At 33.5% G+C, this 20,992-nt stretch overlaps 1 protein-coding gene across 2 annotated transcripts; it reads left to right on the forward strand.

Annotated features, from left to right (window-relative positions):
- The first annotated feature begins 6,615 nt into the window (after nt 1-6,615).
- LOC127075090 (carbonic anhydrase 2) lies at nt 6,616-20,161 on the forward strand. 2 transcript variants are annotated; one of them, XM_051016536.1, is made up of 9 exons: nt 6,616-6,751; nt 6,926-6,984; nt 7,275-7,415; nt 8,878-8,926; nt 18,936-19,052; nt 19,127-19,180; nt 19,277-19,362; nt 19,532-19,637; nt 19,734-20,161. In XM_051016536.1, exons 2-9 carry the CDS (start codon nt 6,932-6,934, stop codon nt 19,896-19,898), a joined length of 771 nt encoding a protein of 256 aa, XP_050872493.1. In that variant the 5' UTR covers nt 6,616-6,751; nt 6,926-6,931; the 3' UTR covers nt 19,899-20,161. The 2 variants fall into 2 exon arrangements, with proteins under 2 accessions (XP_050872493.1, XP_050872494.1); XM_051016537.1 differs by having other exon boundaries at nt 6,668-6,751; nt 6,930-6,984.
- The last annotated feature ends 831 nt before the right edge of the window (nt 20,162-20,992 follow it).

The following is a 20,992-nucleotide window of genomic DNA, read 5'->3' on the forward strand; positions in this document are numbered from 1 at the left end:
TGTTAGAATTGGTGAAATCGAATAAGGTATGATTCGTGTTAGATGATATGAACGATTAATGTGAAAAATTGGATTGTAGGAGGTTGGAATTGGGAGATCTCGTAGCAGAGAAAACCATAACAGATCTGGAAATCTGGTTTCTGGTCATACGCGTATGGCACTAGGCAATACGCGTATGAGATGGTCTGGTACGCGTATGGCACTAGGCAATACGCGTATGGATGAGGAAGATGATGTTTTGAACGTGGTTTGACCTCTGTTGGTACGCGTACAGGGAAGTGTTACGCGTAGCATACGCGTATGAGATGGTGTTACGCGTATGGGATTTGGTCAGGAGATGGGTCATACGCGTATGGGACTAGGCAATACGCGTATGGGCAGGATTGTGATTTTTCTGTGCTGTTGTTGTGCAGTTCTTTGGTTGTTCAGCTGAGTAATGTAATTTAGCTGATGTATGATAGAGTAGGGATCATTTCCCGTTGTTTTGAGTAGTAAAGGTATTAGTAGAGTGTGCTAATGCTGTGATTGATTATGTGGTATGACATGATATGATTATGTGGTGAATATGTTGATGATGTATGATGATATGCATAATGTTGTGAATGTATCTATCATGTATGAAATTATGAATGGACTGTTTATGGCTTAGAGTGTGAGCATATGTCCATTGTGGATGATTGTTGATGTTTGCATGACTAAGTGATTTAGCTTGCATATTTTGGCCTTTATGGTGGTAGCTAATTCCCATGGTGAGGAATTAGTGAGTTAGTATTGTGGATTGTTGTTGATGTTTGCATGCTAGGTGATTAGCGTGCATATCATAGCCCTTGGGGTGGTAGCTAATTCCCATGGTGAGGAATTAGTGAGTGAGTCACTAGGTCTCAAATGAGTGGGACTAGTGAGCTTGGTAGCCGTATCTGGATTTGATCGGTGAGGTTGAACTATATGTTCACGAATAGTCGGTACCGCATGCATGGAGTCTCATTGCATAATGTATGTATGTATGGCGTATAATATGAATGGATGTATTCCAATATTATACGTGGTTTTATGGTTGTGTTGAGTTTGAGTATGATGATGATGATGATTATGAGTTGATATTGCCGTTGCTGAATATGTGTGATCTGATTAGGGTGATGATATGTGTTAAATTACTTAGCATTACATGATATTTTATAATGCTTATTATATCGATTGAGGAACTCACCCTTACAACTATGTTTCCAGGTAACGAGCAGTGATTGAGTAGAAGCTAGTCCTTGGAGTCTAGTGTAGTTCCTTAGTGGGTCATGCTCTGGTAGATGTAACATCGGGATGGGATGTTTTACTATGTTTTCATTTGGTTGTTGAACAACTTTACATGTAATGTATTACCTGGTTTGAATGTTGTTAGTTTGTATCCGCTGCGTATTATGCAAAATGTTTTATTTTGATTAAATAAATGAGCATGACAGGATATTTTGATGATTGGTGTGAAATGATTGTGTGACACCCTTAATTGCATAATTACTCTGATTGATATTTTGTTATTTTAATTTAATATTTGGGGTATTTTAGAAGGGTGTTACAAAATTCGTGTTTGATGTTATGGTGCTTTATGTTCACGAGTTAATTTGTTTAATGATGAATTTATGTTGAAATTTGGTGTTCTAAGGTATGAACATAATTGAGTTAATTCATGATAAAGTGATGGATTAAGTGTTTAATCATTGATTAATTGATGTATTAATCATAGTATGGTTTGTATATGTTGTTTCCTTGTTGTTTATGATCGATTTGAGGGTCTGGGTGAAAAATTGGAGTTCTGAACTAAACTTCATAGTAGAAAATGAATTCTACTTATGTTAATAGGGTGACGGGTGTTACCTGCATGACGACCTGGTCGTCATGTGCTTTTACGCTAATGGACGTCAACTGTCTGACGGGGACATCAGGTCTCCAGGAAAGTGTGGAGCCTCATCGATCGTCATAGGGGTGATAGTTGGGGGAAAGGGGTGATGGCAAGCGTCACACTGGAGACCAGCTACCCATCATCGTGTCCGCGGGTGCATTTTGGTATGTTGAGTTGGATATTTTGTGTGGTTCTGTGATCGGAAAAATGCAAAGTGTATTATTTTTCCTTTTGCAGTAATAAAGGGGAATTCTCTGAATGTCGATCTCAAGGACTACGTGTTAATATCGAGTTCAAATAATTGTTCAACTAAACAAAACTAGTGTTGGGGTTTTAAATTCAAACTTATAAAAATAAGGGAAAATAAAATAAATAATACTGTAAAACAAGGTTTTCATGAAAAGAAGAACATACTAGGGAAGGTGTATAATTTGTCCCTGTAACAACTCTGAGTCACTATTGCATCAACAAATTTCAATTAATTACTACAAGTTCTCAAGGCTATTTTCTCTCAAGGTCTTGGTGAGAAAACCTTTAATTGTTCAACCCTAATTTCTAAGTCCATAGAAAATTACTGATGAAATTAAGCCTTATTAAATCGAGAATCATCTGGTTCATACAGGGTATCCCTAGTCCTAGGTGATATCTACTGCATAATAATCTTATGAAAGCATTATCAATGGCGATCTAGCCTAATTGATAATCATAGAACAATCTCAATTGTTACGAAAGAGAAAGCATTAAACACATCAGAAGATTAAGGTAATTCTGAAAAACAATATTGTCATTGCAATCGCAAACTCAAAGTCATTACAGATATAAATTAGGTACACCCCTCTAGCATTGGGGGGTTTAGCTACTGATATTGTTCAAAATAGATGCAAGATAAAAATTAGACATTACAAGTGATTGGATAACTTGGATCTTCAATTGTCTTCGCTCATGAAAATCTTCCGCTCTCCGAATTCCTTGATCTCTCCAATTCTTGATCGTATCATAATTCTTCGTGCTCTATTCATTCCAACCCCAAAAGTCCCTCAATTCGTCGTAAAAACTCTTCTAAATAGTGAAAATCCCTTAGCACTGGTTGGAAATCCCTAGAATGCCCTTTTTGCTCAAGACTTGAGAAAAAAACACAAGAGCAGGAAGAATCAGCGCCTGGGCCAACACGGCCTGTGTCATCTGACACGGGTGGCCTTGTTGTCCCACTGGTTATTCCACTTCTTCTCAGGTAAGCTGACATGACCCGTGTCAGGTGACACAGGAGCCCGTGTTACGCCACTGTCTTCCATTCTCCTGAAGCTTGTTAAGGCCATCATCCTGCCACGACCCGTGTTAGGTGACACGGGTGGCCATGGCAGGCCTCCTGTAACTTGGCAATTTCCTTCCTGAAACACTGGATTTCTCTACTTTCTCGCACTGAGTCATTTGGGTCTTCTACTTGGACTTGAAGAAAATCAAAACAGACAACCAAAGCATAAAATGCATAACACACAAAATAAAACTCAAAAATGATAAAAATGCGCAAATAACTTACTAAAACTAAAACTGACTCAAAAGTTAGCATAATACGAATAAAGTACTATAGAGACATTGGCTTCTTTTCAAATAAGCGATGAAAATACAGTAAAAATGGTGACCGGTCATTTTTTCGTGTGGTTGATGTTTGATTGTTGTTTGGTGTGTTTTGACTAATATTAGTTGATTAATTGAATTATGTGATTAACCTAATGGCGTTGCATTATGTTGATGATGAGATAATTATGTGATGATCATAAATTGAGATTGTGGTGAGTAGTCCATCCATGGATATTATTTAGATGAATCTTTAAAGTCATAGTGGGGTTGTATTCATTGTTATATTGTTGTTGTTACATGATTTTTTACATTCATATGTGGGGTTGCATTCATTTTTTCTATGGTTTTCATTGCATTGTTGTATGTCATACATCATATGTTGTCGTGTTGTGAAATATGCGAGTCACGAGTTAAGTCGGTGTTGCATTGCATAACGTTTGTGCAGATGAGATGTTTGAGTGTTGTTGAATACTCTTGTATGAATTTGTGTGATTTTGAATGTGATGAATAACATTTTGATTAATGGTTGATTGTGATGTGGGTGAAATATGAATACATGATATTATAGTGCATGTTTGATATATGTGTAATTTGTGATGTACGAATCTACCATTATGTTTTGTGCACCGATTATTATTTTAACGTTTTTGTCACCCCTTTTTGTGTTGTTGCGTCTGTGCTCTTCTAGAGTACAGACAATCATGTACCTTTATAGGATCTTGATTTAGAAGATGGTGTTGTGCCTTTTTAGTTGCATATCAATTGAGTCTATAGTTGGAGTCACTCTGATATGTAACACGAGAGGAACATGTTGTTATTTCATTTGTTTTATGTTGTATATATTTCCTTTAATTTTGATGTTGAACCACTTTTTAAACATAATTTTGTTGAGGACTTTTATGTCAACTGTTTTATAATTTTCGTTGCTTATCAAATAATTTAATTTTCAATTATGTGGTTCATGTATGTTTTATTGTTGTATGAGTAGCATCCTACTTGAAGTATTTATGTGTTATACATGTTATATTTAATTATTCTTTGAGTCGAGAAGAGTGTTACAATATACATATGCTAGATGAGGTCATGGCGATTGCTGCTAATGTTGGTCTGCTTCCATTGGTAGATTGCTCCATCACCATGATCGATGCTTCATTGTTGTCAACTTCTGTTGAGCGATGGAATAAGGAGACATCCTCATTTTATCTTTTATTTGATGAGATGATGATTACCATGGATGATGTCTCCATCATCTTCCATCTCCCTTTTGCAAGTAACTTCTTCACCACTCCTTTCATAAATATTAGGAGATTGTGTGTACGTCGGATAAGCAGTTCTTGGAGGTTACACTAGGGTTGGTCTTGGATGAGTTTAAAGCTAACAAGGGTGATCACTTTCGTTGGGATATGTATAAGAATATAATGGAGCACTCTATGTATGACACAGTCGTTGGGGTATACATGTTGCATCTCAGTACTAATGGGTTTCAGCACTGGTACACAAACTACCTTCGACGAGCAGGAAGTTATATGTTTGGAGCAGTTACGAACGTGGGATAATGAGTTTTAACAGTTTGCAAGTTCTGACAATGTGGCAGTGCTTCTGAAGACTAAGTTGCATGTTCTTAATACGTGCATACTTTTTAGGAATAATTTATTGGAGACAGTTATCATTAGTTTAATATAAATAGTAGGTTCATGCATTGTAATCATGGTCGCAAAATTCATATATTTCTCTATAGAACTGGAGTACCCGAGTCAAAGAGAGAAATAGTTTGTGAGTAAGATGTATGAGTATGCGTTCATTTCTTTCACTATCTTTATGCTTCCTTAGTTGAAACAATTTTCTTTACTTTTCATTTACTGCATTTTATTTTATCATATTTATCGCATCTTTCATTTATTACGTTGATTCAAGCTTTTTCGTCATTAAAGTTTGTGTTCACTTTGTCTGCATACAGACATTCGCAGTCATTTCACACACGCACACACACTTTTTTGTACACGTGTTTTGCATAGATTGATCCCGAGATTTTTCGAGTTAATCTCACAAGCGAATTAAACTCATGATTGTTTGCTAAAAACACCTACGAATAGCATGATTAGTATTTTTGTTGATTATATAAAATTGTATTAAAGTGTTTATGGATGATTTCACGTGCATGTTTCCTGTTTTGATGCATGTCTGAATAGTTTGGATAAAGTTTTACTCACTTCATTCTCTTTTATAAGCAAATTTTAATTTTTAGTGTCATTGAGTAAAAGATGTATTTGGACTATATATAAACCAGATTAATCAAATATTCGATGAATCTAAAAAACTAAAATTTGTTTGTAATAAAGAATGAAGGGAGTACATAAATGTATTAAAACTAACATTGTCTTAAATTATAAAAATGGTCATTTTATTGTTAAACATGACATATTTTAGGACATGTGAGTTCTAAAAATGGAATAGAGGTAGATCTTAGTAAGATTGATGTGTTTTCTGATCAATCATATCCATCTTGTATTTGCGAGTTTGTTATTTTCTTGGTCATGCATGTTTCTAAAGATATTTTATCAAAGATTTTCAGCAAGACAGCTCTTACACTATCAAATTTGCTGCAAAAAGATGCAAGTTTCACCTTTGATGACAAGTTTGATTTCTTGAAAAAGGCGCTGACTTCTACTCCGATCATCTAGCCACCCGAATGGACCAACCCTTTCTAAATTTTCTAAATTTTCTAAATTATGTGTGATGCATATAACTATACAATAGTATCGATTCTTGCACAGAGAGTTCACATAATTTTTCATTTTATTTATTATATTTTTAGAATTTTAGATTTTACAAAATCAAATTATACTACCACTAAAAAAGAGTTTTTGGAAATTATGTTTGCTCTTAATAAGTTTAGTTCATACTTACTAGATTACAAGGTAGTTAGTTTTCCTTACCATGCAACTTTGAAGTTTTTATATAAAAGTAGAATTAAAAATCTAGTGCCTAATTATCACTTGAGGCATAATATAGAAAAATGAAAACCTTTTTACTAATAAAAACCTCGTCAAAAAAACATTAAGACTCTAATTAAAATTTATTTAATCAATTAATCCATCAATTAAATATATAAAGAAATGATTAAGGAAAAAAAACTAATTATGGTCATAAATCATACATCAATGTTTTAAAATGGATAACTCATAATGTGCATCAGCACTAATATTAATACCCAGCTCTCTCTTTGCGACCCATCATCCACAATCACTTTCTCTTTTCTGTTCATTCATTTTAAAATCAAAGGTGACTGTTCCATTGATATTTTCTTCCACCTCCACAGCATGATATTCTCTGTTTTCTTTCATATTTGATCGTTTTATTACACATATATGTAAATTCACATCATGTTAGTGAAATTTTCTAACTATTTTTAGTTTCGATCATAATCAAATAAGCTCTTTTTTTTTTGTATGGAAGGTAGACATGGCAGGAGATTCATATGAGGAGGCTATTGCAAACTTGACGAAGCTTCTAAGGTTAGCCAATCATATCAACTTTCTCACACACAAAAAAAAAAGCATAGTATTAATTTAAGAATGAAAGTATTCATTTTTTATTTTGGGTATTGTTAACATGTACCTAACCTAAGAGCACAAATAAAGTTAAATGTAAAAAGTTATGGAGATTTTTATTTTACCAAAAACGGTATTTTGACCCAGAAGTAGGTAGGTTGTCTGTAGTAGTTAGACACCAGCCTGTCACTGGGTCCCACACGGCCAGCCCCTCCTCTGATGTCATGCGTTTGACTTTGTTTTTTCTGTTGCAGGGTGAACACTGATTTCACAGATTTCGCCACCGCAAAAATCAAGCAGTTGACGACGGAGCTGGTGGCTGCTGAGTTGGAGCCTTTTAACCCAGATGAGAGGATTCGAACTGGATTCAACCGTTTCAGGAATGAAAATTTTCGGTGAGCTACCTTTAATTACAAATCAAATTTTAAAATGGCAAAAAGCTTAATGTTACTCTTTCTGATTTTTTTATAAGATTTTTTTTTAATTAATTGAATAATTAATATACCTTGATACAATTCAGATATATTAATTATTATAAATTTAAAAAGTAGTTTTTTTTTTAAGTTGGAATGTTTTTTATTTAAGTTCCATCCAACCAAAAAATTTATGATAAAATTTGAATTGAGATTTATTAAAAATTTATATTTTTTTGTATTTATTTAAATTTTACAATATCAAACAAACTAATAAATATGAATCTGTTCACAAGATTCATTAATTTTTATAATAATCTAATGAATAAAATTTAAAAGAAATTAATTATTTTAATATTATTATTGAATTTCAAAACATAAATTTTGAGATTTTAAAATATTTTAGGATTAAAACAACCGTTCACTTGCATTCTCTTGAGTCGGCCTTACTTTTAGTGAAAATCATTTTATATATTAAATTATATATTAATTTAATCTATTAATATATATTTCAAAAATAATTAAACATTATAATTTTGTAATATTAAATTTTACATCAAATATAATACTTTATGTGTATTCTTGATAATAATATGATTTTTATGTATTATAATTCAAATATTTAAATATCAAATTAAATTAAATTATATTAAATCATATTAAATATATTTATTTTTAAACAATTTATCCAAACCAAACTGCGTTTGTTATTCACTACATCTTATAAATATAATTTTTCTCAAGAAATATATCAATATAGTTGAAGTTAAAGTAGTAACATTAGAGTAATTAGATTGATATATCAACAAAATATATATATATATATATATATATATATATATATATATATATATATATATATATATATATGAAAATGTCTATATTGCAAAAGTTATGAAACGTCAATGATTATTTTGAAGGAAAAAAAAATACTATGCTATAAATTAAGTTAAACCAATGCAAAGTTATTTTACCTATTTATTTGGTATAGATGCAACTTTATGAGTTGACATTTAGCTAAATATACGAGATAAGCTATGGATGATAATATAAGTATATAAAAAGTGTATAAGGAAATGAAAATCAGTTACAGTACCTATAACAATTATAAAGGAAATTAATTTTTTATACAATTATTGGATCAGTGGATGATAATAATTTATTAACAAGACAAAAAAGTTGATTTAAAAACTAGTAGTACTCTCTGAAAACTAGTATAATATTTGATAGACCCTAGGATAATATTTACTATATTTATATGAATTTAAAATTATGATGACCTTCTTTTGTGGATCTGTTTCAAACCTTCTTGGAGGTGCTAACTTCTAAGGTTAAGGATTCATTTGTGTATAAAAAAATATTCATTTGAATAATATATTTTAATTTTAAATTTAAGTGACAGGTGAAGAAATTAAAGTTTGAATTAGCTGTTTTTCTTTTTCAGGCAAAATCTAGAATTATATAGTCAACTTGCCAAAGGCCAGAACCCAAAGGTGAGCCATGTGATTAGATAAAGCCTTAACTAATTAATTTAATTTTTTTAATTCTCCCCAATTGAGTTGTATGGTAGATCATACTTATTCTCTAAATTACTAAAAAAAAATGGAAAATAAATAATAAATAAAAAGATAGAGATATTGCATGTGTTGACTACTATCATTCAACTGGATCTGGATTTGATTAGTGATCTTGATTGTTGTTAGTGTCAATGCATTTAGGTGAGGAAGGAATGAGGGAGAGAGAAGAAGTAATTGTATTGAATTTTTTTGTTATACGAGAGTTATCTACAAGTGTATTTATATAAAATAGATTACTTGGACTCCAAGTAACTAATATAACAAATAAACTAACTTACTAATCAAGTAACTAACAAATTTGGATTATATCATAACATACTCACATATAATCCAAGTTGTCAAACATAAAATAATCATAGTCGATCTGAATTGTTCTTAATTTCTTTCTCAAAGTCAGAAATTTGTTGATCTTCAATCCTTTGGTTAAAATATTGGCCAACTATGCTTCACTCGAGCAATGTCTCACTTCAAGTTCACCTTGATTTATCTTCTCCCTTAGGAAGTGAAATCTAACATCAATGTGCTTACTCCTTCCATGTAAAACTTGATTCTTTGCAAGATTAATGGTTGACTTGTTGTCGATCTGTAGCACCAAAGGTTTCTTCACTTCGACCTCAATCTTATCCAACACATATCTAATTTAGATTGATTGACAAGTAGCATATGATCTTGCTATATACTCAGCCTCGCATGATGATAATGCCACCACAAGTTGCTTTCTTGAGCACCGTGAGATTGAGGCACCTAACACTTAAAAGAAATAACCAGTTGTGCTTCTTCGATCTTCATTATCTCCACACCAATCAACATCTGAATAACAATAATCACATCTTCTTTGCTTTCAGAATCTTGTGGAAACAGGATTCCACAATTTATTGATCTTTTTAGGTATCTCAGGATTCTTCGTGTAGTTTTCATGTGTGACGCCTTTGATTCATCCATGTATCTGCTTACCAATCTGACTGAGAAACCTATATCAACTCTACTATTGCATACATACATCAGAGGTCATACAATTTGTTTGAACAAAGTGACATCGACCTTGTCCTCCTTTCCATGCTTCTCCAATTTCGTATTTGGTTCGTCGGGGGAGGATGCAGGATTCGAACCAACCATCTTGAATTTCTTGAGTATTTCTTTTACGCACTTCCTTTGATGCAGCATCATACCTTGCTTGGTAATTTGAAATTCCATGCCTAGGAAATACGATAAGTGACGTCGACCTTGTCCTCCTTTCCATCATATTTGGTTCATCAATTCTTTGAACATCGAAAAGTTCTTCATGCTATTTTCAGTCACTAGCAAGTCATCAACATATAAGCAGATGATGATTATATCTTGTACCATGACATGTACATAGACACCATACTCAGACCTGTATTTGATGAATCCCAATTCGACTAAGTATGAGTCAACTTTCTTGTTCCATGCCCTAGTGGCCTGTTTGATACCATAGATGGATTTATGTAACTTGTACACTTTCCTTGCTTCCTCCTATATCATAAACACATGAGGTTGTATGACATACACGAATTCATCTAGGGGACCATTCAAAAATATTGATTTCACATCTAAGTGAAATGTCGACCAGCCTTGCTTGCATGCCAAGGCTACCACCAATCTAACAGTTTCCAATCTTGCTACTAGTGCATACACTTCAGAGTAGTAGGGTCTTCTCTTTGAAGAAAATCCCAAGCTGCTAATATTGCCTTATGGCTTGTAATCAACCCATCAAGATTGTACTTCAGCTTGAACACCCATTTCACTTTGAAAGCTTTTGTGTGTGTTGGCAGTTTAACTAGCTCCCATGTATTATTTCTTTCAATCGCTTGTAACTCTTCGACCATAACTGCCTTCCATTGTTTATCCTTTAAGGCATCACTATAGTTGATTGGTTCAGGACCTGCAAGTAAAGATAAGTGAACTAAATTTCCATCTAGTGTGACTTCATCGTCATCAACCACTTCACAATTTTGAAGTCTAGCTGGGTGGACTCTGGCACTTTAAGGTCTTCCACTTGTGATAGACACACTATCTCTATTGTCTGCTTCTACTTTGACTGTGATTGGAATGTCATTAACTGGAATTTTTTCATGCTCGCTACTTTTTCATCAAAGTCATAGCTCATTAATGGCTTGTTAGTTGCATCAACTGAATTCCAATCCTAGACAGAGTTCTCATCAATCACAATGTCTCAAATCATCATGGTCTTATCATTGATTGGATTGAATAGCCTATATGCTTCAGTCTTGTGATATCCTATCAGAATTATAAGTTCACTTTTATCATCAAGCTTTCTTCTCCTTGCATCAGGAACATGTTTGTGGCAAATAGAGCCAAACACCTTTAGATGACTCACTGATGGTCGTTTTCCACTCCATACTTCTTCAAGAACCTCATTCTTCAGTTTTTTAGTAGGGCGCCTGTTCATAATATAAATAGTAGTGGTTACTGCTTCACCCCCATAAGCATTTTAGCAAGTTCTTTTGCTTTAACATGCATCTAGCCGTATCCAATATGGTAATGTTTCTTCTTTATGATATTCCATTATGTTAAGGTGTGTAAGAAGCAGTTACCTCATGATCAATACCATTTTCTACATAACTCTTCAAATATATTTGATGTGCATTTGTCACCTTCATCTATTCGCAGAACCTTGATCTTCTTTTAACTATGGTTTTCAACAAGCATTTCGAATCTCTTAAAGATTGAAAATACTTCGTCTTTGCGCCTGATCACATAGATCCAAAGCTTTCGATTGCACTCATTGAGAAATGAGACAAAATTCTTGTTTCTACCAATGGTATGATCCTCAAACGTGATACATACATCTGAATGTACTACTTTTAGTATGCCAGAGGATCTCATTGGCATAGTGGAAAGGAAATACTTTCTGGATTGCTTCCTTACTAGGAAACCGTCACAAAGTTTGTCGGGCATCACAAATATTTAGTATTCAGTTGATTAAGTGACCTAAAGTTCAAACGGCCAAACCTCAAATGCCACATCCAGTTATGCGTGTGGTCAACAACTGTTTTTAGACATTGTACCTCAATTGAACTGATCATGATCTGAAATGTCCTATTCTTCGACAGAGGAGATTTTAAGACCAAATTATCCTGTGTGTCGAACAATTCTAAGGATCCATTTTTCATAACCACTAAGAAACCTTTTTTGACTAGTTGTCCAATACTTAACAGGTTGCACTTCATGCCAGGTACATAGAGTATATCTTTGATCATAGCTTTTTCTCCATTACTCTTTTGAATAACTATGTTGCCGGTATCTTCTACTTACAGCGAGCTATTATTTGCAAGCCCGACCTTGCTCTTCTCCGACTCGGTGAAATCTGTTAACCACATAATTCGACCAATCATATGATTCAAGTAGTATGTGTCGAGGAACCAGATCTTGGAGTCGACATGCTCATCTGCAACTACAGCCATAAGCACCATACCATCATAATCATCTGAATCTTGACGTGCACAGTTTGCTCATTTATCATCCTTGTCTTTTGTTGCTCCTTTGTCTTTCTTATACCAACAATTCTTGGTCAAATGACCCTAACTTTCTTCTCCTATTTTCCTTTCGGATATGAGATTTCTTCTCTTTTTGAGGATTCAGAAGCCATATCATCAACCTTATGCTTTTGAGAATTCACCCAATACTTATTGCTCTGAGTTTTGTGTTATTTTCCCTTGAATTTGTTGGAACCATCATGCTTCTTCCAAGTTTGGGCTTGTAGTGCTTGTATCGAATCTTGAACTCTTTCTCTTGATAATCCTTGACTCATATGCCTCCAACGAAAACTAAATCTTCCAATTTCATGGTTTCAAGATTGTTGGATTCTTAAATGCTCTGATAACGTGATCAAAGTGAGAGGTCAATATACATATTACATTCTTAATTATCATCTTATCAGTTAGGACTTCACCATAACCTTTCATGAGATGAACAAGATTCTTCACCTTCGAGACATAGCTTGCAATCTTTTTCCTTTGCAATGTCCGCAACTTGATAACTTTAACATTTTCACTACCTTCATAATACTTTACAAGAATATCTCATGTCTCCTTCGCCAATTCAGCGTGTGAAATCCGGTCAAAATGTGTTGTATCTATTGCATATTGAATATAAAATGCAGCCTTTCAATCTTTCTTCTTAACATCCTATAAGCATCGTTTGCGTTGTTAATAAGCTCAAGAACAACATTAATAACCACTTATAGGGTTTCATAAAAATCAAACAATGAATGCATCTGTTTTCTCCATCATATCCAATTTTTGTCATTAAGAATTTTAAGAGAATTGTGAATACCACTGCTACCATTCATCTTTGCAGCAAATACGATTCACGGTCCCCGAAAACATGGCCACCGATGTGTAGTTTTTGAATTTTCTATCAAGAAAAATGAACCAGAAACTCTCGATACCAATTTGTTAGTGCCAATGCACTTAGGTGAAGAAAAAATGTATATGTGTGTGTTTGTGTGTGAGAGAGAGAGGGAGAGAAATACATTAAACGGACTAGCTATTCTAGGGACTTTATTAAACAAACGTAATAAAGAAAAGCCTTTTATTATTAATAAATAATTCGATACGAGTACCAAAAGTATTGGCCTCTAGGGCTTACACCAATAGTACGAGGTATGCTCTTGGTATTGTGGTTGGGTGTTTAACATGTTAGGGTTGTAGGTTTGTGTGTTTGTGGATCAAATTTTTTGATGGATGGGGGGTTATGAGTAACCGATCTGACAGTGTTGTTAGGGGTTAGATGTTGAACCTTCTTGTGTGTAAGTTGCTAGGCGTGGGTCGTATAGGTACATATCCTAGACGATGAACTCAAATCCAACTGATCTATACCAAGCCATATAATTACGAGTTGGTTTTTCTTCGGTTGGCACCACAACGTCAGTTAAGACATGGTCTTGTCGGTGCTTCCATTTTCGACACTCAGATCTAGCGAAGCTTTGCCATGAGTTAAAGTCCCATTGGTTGTTAACTTTTCGTAGATGCCATTCTCTGATGTTTTTCGGGGGATCTGATATATGTTGAAGCATACCGAACTGCAATTTAATATGATCATTATTGTGCATCTTCATAGTGGTGAATCTTATGATCGGTGTGCATGCAGTCCAAACGGTTGCGTCTTATTCATTGATTTCGTTGTCATGATCCAAATTTAGATATGGATGTCAAATGAACTGAAATGTGAACATATATTAGATTATAACTTTGTTAGAAGAAATTAACAACTTTTTACGAAATGATTAGGTTAATGGCAATACATCCGCCGGTCGAAGGTGATCCAAGAGATTGCGATACTGGGTAAAACAATGTCTAGGACATCTGTTATAACTCATACCATGTGCCCCATCTGCACCATAAAAGTAAAAATATTATTTATAGATAATAATCGATAAAGTAAGTAAATATAGTCCATTTTTAAGAACTTACTTTTGTGCGTACGGGAATGTGAATGGGTTATTGTTGACGGACGCTAGGGACGGTAGTCTGGACCAACCTCATGCTTGGAGAAAAACAGAACATCCAGGAAATGTAGATGTGTTTTTGTGTGCATTTTTACACAAAGAGCTATAAAGATAAGCCAAACAAGCGGACCCCTAACTGTAACTTCTTATTCTATCTACATGTCTTAGTAAAGGTAAATACATAACATGCATAATATAACCACTACCTTCGGGAAATAAAAATAAATAAATTAAAAGCATAATATAACACCTAGTTTTTATTATTCGAGCGTCTTCGATAGAATTCTCATCTAACTGTAAGTTGTTATAATATGCCTTAAGGCGTGAAAGGAGTATACCTTGACCTCTCGAGTTATCATCTAACAAGTCATCATCCAAGCGGTCCATGCAAATTGAATTCGCATATTTGGGTTTACCATTTACCGTCTTACCTTCGATAGGTAATCCCAATAACATGTAGACATCTTCTAACGTCACGATACATTCACCGGTTGAAAACCAGAATGTGTGTGTCTCGGGACACCATCTTTCACTTAATGCAAGAATAAATTTAGTATCAACCGACCAAGACATTATTTTGCTTACATGTCCAAACCCAGTGAGTTCGACATAAGGTTGAATCATCGCGTCCCTGTGAACAAATTCGTGGACACGAGTTCGAAACCTAGAAACATCCTAAAAAATTAGTGGCCAACATTTATGCCAGACAAAACTTGTATTGCTGGAAATAGAATCTTTCACCGCCTCTTTTGGGCGTTTCAACCATGCATCAAAGGTTTTGCATTCTGCAAACCTATTATTCAAATTGATGGAACATGGTTATACGAAAAATACAAGGGTACTTTGCTTATGGTTGTTGCACAAGACGACAACAATAATGTCTTTCCCATTGCCTTTGCTCTGGTTGAAGGTGAAACCGCTGGTGGTTGGGGTTTCTTCCTTCGTCATCTAAGAACACATGTCGCTCCATAAGCCAATCTCTGTTTGATTTTAGAGACATGCTTCCATTGAGAGTGCTTACAATAACCATGATAACGAATGACATGATCCTCCTTCTACCCATGTCTATTGCATTAGACATATCACAACAAAACTTCATGCGTGCAATCAAAGACAAGAACCTCGGTAAAAAAATGGTGAATGCAGGGTATGCTCTAACTCAACCGTCATTTCAACATTATCGTGACGAAATTAGATTGTCTATTGCAGATGTAGGAAGGTGGGTGGATAATATACCATTAGAGCAATGGACAAGGGCATTTGACAGAGGTTGTCGATGGGGCCACATGACAACAAACCTTGTGGAATGCATGAACGACGTATTCAAAGGCATTAGAAATCTACCAATAACCATATTGGTCAGAACAACCTATTTTAGGTTGACATCTATCTTCGCAACCAGAGGTGAAAGATTGAGTGTAGTGTTAATGTCAAGTCAATTATTCAGTGAATGTTGTATGAAAGTGATGAAAGAGGAAACTATAAAAGCTAGCACACACGTAGTTACAATCTTTGACCGTCATAGGCAAAATTTCAGTGTACAGGAAACAATGGACCACAACGAGGGGAGGCCAAATTTATCCTATGTTGTCAGACTAAACAGAAGTTGGTGCGACTGTGAAAAGTTCCAGGCCTTCTGTATTCCTTCCTCCCATGTCATTGCGGCATGCGCACATACTCGCCAGGATGCTTACAGCCATATATTTGATGTTTACAAAGCCATTACCATCATGAATATCTATAGAGAAAGCTTGTCAATGCTAGCAATGGAGGAATACTGGCCTCCATATGAAGGGGACATAGTTTGGCACAACGATGAGATGCGAAGAAATAAAAAAGGATGGCCAAACAACATGCATATTAGAACAGAAATGGATACGACTGATAAAATGATAAGATTATGTAGTATATGTCGTCAACCCGGACACAATAAGAACAAATGTCACAGTCTATGAGCAACCTCTGCATCATAATTTAGTGTCTCCTTTCAATTTTTGTAACCTTGGATTTTTATATAACATTAACTTTTTGTTACAACAAGGTTAACAACAAACATCACTCCAACATAAGCACACTTAAAACAGAACAAGTCTAAATAAACAACACAAAAAACAAATATCGAATACAAATGAAAATACTTAACCACAATATTTAAAAACAACTTTTCTAACTGATTACAACAATCAAGCTGATGTCATCTGGTCCAAACATCATTTTCCTAGCATCCTTATCAGTTTTTACTCGCACCCAACCAAATATACTATTGAGTCTCTCGATACTTCTAATTTTTCCCCTTCTGGTATTTTTTCATCTAACCAACGAATCAGCTCCCTTTTTAATTGATTGAAACTACAAATGTTCCAGAAAAGCATCAATATCGGAGGCTTGTCTCTCGAATAAATCACTTTTCCATAGCGGCGACAAACACCAAACATGTTTGCAATATGACGAAAAGAGATGTGGAAAAATGAATCACACAACATCTTTATTTATAAAAAAAACTGCACATTACACAAAGACGCCAGACTAATTGGCGCCCCCTCTCACTTTATACACATGAGCGCCAATTGGATTGGCAGCACCATGTGTCGTTGCTAATTCAATTAGCGCATCCTCTCACTTTATACACATAGGCGCCAATTGGATTGGCAGCACCATGTGCTGTTGACAATTCAATTGGCGCCCCCTCTTAAAAATTAAGGGTATCCGCCAATTGGTTTGACGCCTATGCCTTTAAGTATTTTTTTTGAAACTGGGGTAGATTGAGAATTTATTTGAAAATTGAGTTATTTTGGGATTTTTTTTTAAAATGTGGGGTATTTGAGTAAAAATTTCATAAAATCCACAGTTGGATTGAAAGTTATTATCATATAGATCACGCCTATAAAATTTCACATCAATCAAAAATCAATTTATATGTTAAAGAGAATGATAAAATTTAACGATTTTCATAAATTTTGTAAGTCGTAAGTTTTTGTGCATCTCGTTCACATGTCAAATGATTTCCGATTTATGTTAAATTTTATCGACATGATATATATGATAATAACTTTTAATATAACGATCAATTTTGCTATACGAATATCTTGTAAAGAGTCATGAAAGATGTGATGTTATTAAATTTGACATTTTACTCTCTCTCTCTCTCTCTCCTCTCTCTCTCTCTCGCTCTCTCTCTCTCGCTCTCTCTCTCTCTCTCTCTCTCTCTCTTCTCTCTCTCTCTCTCTCTCTCTCTCTCTCTCGCTCTCTCTCTCTCTCTCTCTCTCTCTCTCTCTCTCTCTCTCTCCTCTCTCTCTCTCCTCTCTCTCTCTCTCTCTCTCTCTCTCTCTCTCTCTCTCTCTCTCTCGCTCTCTCTCTCTCTCTCTCTCTCTCTCTCTCTCTCTCGCTCTCTCTCTCTCTCTCTCTCTCTCTCTCTCTCTCTCTCTCTCTCTCTCTCTCTCTCTCTCTCTCTCTCTCTCTCTCTCTCTCTCTCTCTCTTCTCTCTCTCTCTCTCTCTCTCTCTATATATATATATATATATATATATATAATATATATATATATATATATATATATATATATATATATATATATATATATATATATATATATATATATATATATATATATATATATATATATATATTTTGAGCATCTTTGCTTCCACTATGTTCACTCTATTCAATTAACCGATTATTCTGTTTCAAAAATGTTCGTACTATGGGTATGACAATAAAATATATATATATATATATATATATATATATATATATATATATATATATATATATATATATATATATATATATATATATATTTTGAGCATCTTTGCTTCCACTATGTTCACTCTATTCAATTAACCGATTATTCTGTTTCAAAAATGTTCGTACTATGGGTATGACAATAAAATTTATATCCTTACCAGTGAAATATCATTTAATTGTTCTTGTATGTATTTCTTAGCAAAGCAGATTGTTCAACCACTAAAGTACGTTTATTGTCAAGATTATAATGTGTTGTCATAAGTTTGTCACCATATAAATTATCAATATTGAATTCCTATAAATCATCACAAAGTATATCATATTCAATCATAAAAGTATTCTTTTACAACCAGAATCAAACTTAAAAGAATATCTAGCAACTTTAAATTTAGAAATTAAAACTAAAATACTAGATATACTAGTTACGTACATTGGCCTGGTAAAGGCTTAAATCATAATGGTGCTTTTTCTCAAAATTTTAGATTCAAATTTATTATATGCAAACAATCCTAATGCATATTTGCATCATATTTTTTTAATTTCTATTTTTTATATTTTATTAATAAAATATAATTGTATAAAATAATATTTAAAAAAATTCTCAAAAATGTCTTAAGTAATTTATAATTTTAAATGGATGGAATATCTAACTCATAATTCACAAATGACTATTGAATTTCCCAACTTGCAGTTTCTGGTTTTTGCTTGTTCAGACTCAAGAGTTTGCCCATCCCATATTCTGGATTTCCAACCTGGTGAAGCCTTTGTTGTCAGAAACATTGCCAACATGGTTCCACCATATCACAAGGTTATCATGTCTTAAACATAAATTTTTCATCTGATAAATTAATGTTTGACTTACTTTTCTGTTAAGTATTTCAGACCAAGCATTCAGGAACAGGAGCTGCCATTGAATATGCGGTCATACATTTAAAGGTAAATAAATAAAAATACCATTCTTCTTTCCTTATCAAATATGAATATGATATATCAAGTAAAAAGATCTATTACGTGTTGTTTTTAATGTTACAGGTGGAGAATATTGTTGTCATTGGACACAGCAGTTGTGGAGGTATAAAGGGCCTCATGTCTATCCCAGATGATGGGACCATTGTAAGGTATAATATTAGTTTCATATCGGTAGTTTTGAGATTACCGATTTGAATAGAAATATGATTCTGAATAGAATATTACACGACAGATTCATGTAATCGGTTTTTTTTTATTCTCTGGTAAGTTTTATTAGTGACTTGGAAAATAATTACTTTCCTCTATGATTATATACAGTGATTTCATAGAACATTGGGTCCAAATTTGTAGTGCAGCAAAGTCCAAAGTTAAAGAAGAAGCAAACGAATTAGATTTCTCTGAGCAGTGTACCAACTTGGAGAAGGCAATGCCTTAATATTTTTTGTTACAATAAGAGTAAAAATATTTAGTGATGAAATCTTGTATATTGAAGTTTCTTTATCTTATTTTTTTAATGCAGGAAGCTGTTAACGTATCTCTTGGGAATTTACTGACTTATCCATTTGTGAGAGAAGCAGTTGTGAAGAAAACTTTGGCTTTAAAAGGTGCACATTATGATTTTGTTAAGGGAGCATTTGAGCTTTGGGATATAGAGTTCAAAATTTCATCCTCACTGTCCTTTTAAGCTGCAACAACAACACATGATGTACATGATTCATCAAGTCAAGTATTTTATTTACTTTACTTTACATCCCAAAAAATAAGCATAGACTTAAGAAAATATTTGTCTATATTGTGCATTCTATATAGTTTTTGGTATGGAATGGTTTCATTTGGTAATCTTTTAGAATAACCTACCCATGATATTGGGTGTCAGACACATTTGTGAAATTTGAATGAATTATCAAGTTATATTTTTGTTTTTTTATTAAAGCTATTCAATTTTTTGGATAAGTTTGTTGTAATGAAGGATTTTTCTTACGCATAAATATCTCTTCTGCCAAAATAAAATTATAAACGTTGCTGTAAATTTGTAAAAAGCCATAGAAGTAGGAGAAAATGAGTTCAAAGGACAATGTTTAAAAATACTTGGAATTTAAGAATTTAAGCAAGATACTTTTCAGAATTTAAATATTAGTTTGAGTACAATAAATTTGGAGGTGGTGGAGAAGCACTTTAAGGAAATCTTAAAATGCTTTATATTTTACGAATTTATAAATGTATTTTTTTGAGGCACTCTTTTAACACCAAATATATGTTGAGTCACATCTCTCTTTTGTTTGAAATTAACTTGAGATAAGTATCCATCCTATACAGGCATCATGCATTCCTAACCAAATTATCCTCATTTTAATATAAATTGATACGGAGATATTTTATGGATAATTTTGGTTTTTCAATAAGGTGTGGGAGAAATCTTTAGAATGGAAGAGACAATCCCCTAAATTTTAGCTCAAACCAATTTAACCCAAAACTTTATCATCCCATCATAGATTAGCCCAAGTAGGAAGATTTTATCTTGTATCCTTAACTATACCTAGCACTCCCATATATTTTCAATTATCAACTCATCACACATTGCAAAATTTTCTCTCATTCACTAAAAATTTTGTAATACAAAAAATGTGATATAGGTTTTAACTGAATTATTTAAGATATTTGGTGCATAGCAAAAGTTTTATTAGTTTTCTCAAAAAGTTTGGTGTAAAGAATATTTTTTCAGACTCCATAAAAATCTGTTAGTTTTATTTTTGAACGGTCACATCCCTACATAAAAAA

The sequence above is a fragment of the Lathyrus oleraceus genome, chromosome 4, assembly GCF_024323335.1.
Source record: "Lathyrus oleraceus cultivar Zhongwan6 chromosome 4, CAAS_Psat_ZW6_1.0, whole genome shotgun sequence".
In the NCBI taxonomy this organism is placed as follows: Eukaryota; Viridiplantae; Streptophyta; class Magnoliopsida; order Fabales; family Fabaceae; genus Lathyrus; species Lathyrus oleraceus.

What these genes read in the sequence shown, in the direction of transcription:
- LOC127075090 (XM_051016536.1), top strand. Translation starts at nt 6,932, where the DNA reads ATGGCAGGAGATTCATATGAGGAGGCTATTGCAAACTTGACGAAGCTT. An exon ending in TTCAGGAATGAAAATTTTCG is followed by an intron (nt 7,416 to 8,877) that starts GTGAGCTACCTT and finishes TTTCTTTTTCAG; the next exon opens with GCAAAATCTAGAATTATATA. An exon ending in TGGTTCCACCATATCACAAG is followed by an intron (nt 19,053 to 19,126) that starts GTTATCATGTCT and finishes TAAGTATTTCAG; the next exon opens with ACCAAGCATTCAGGAACAGG.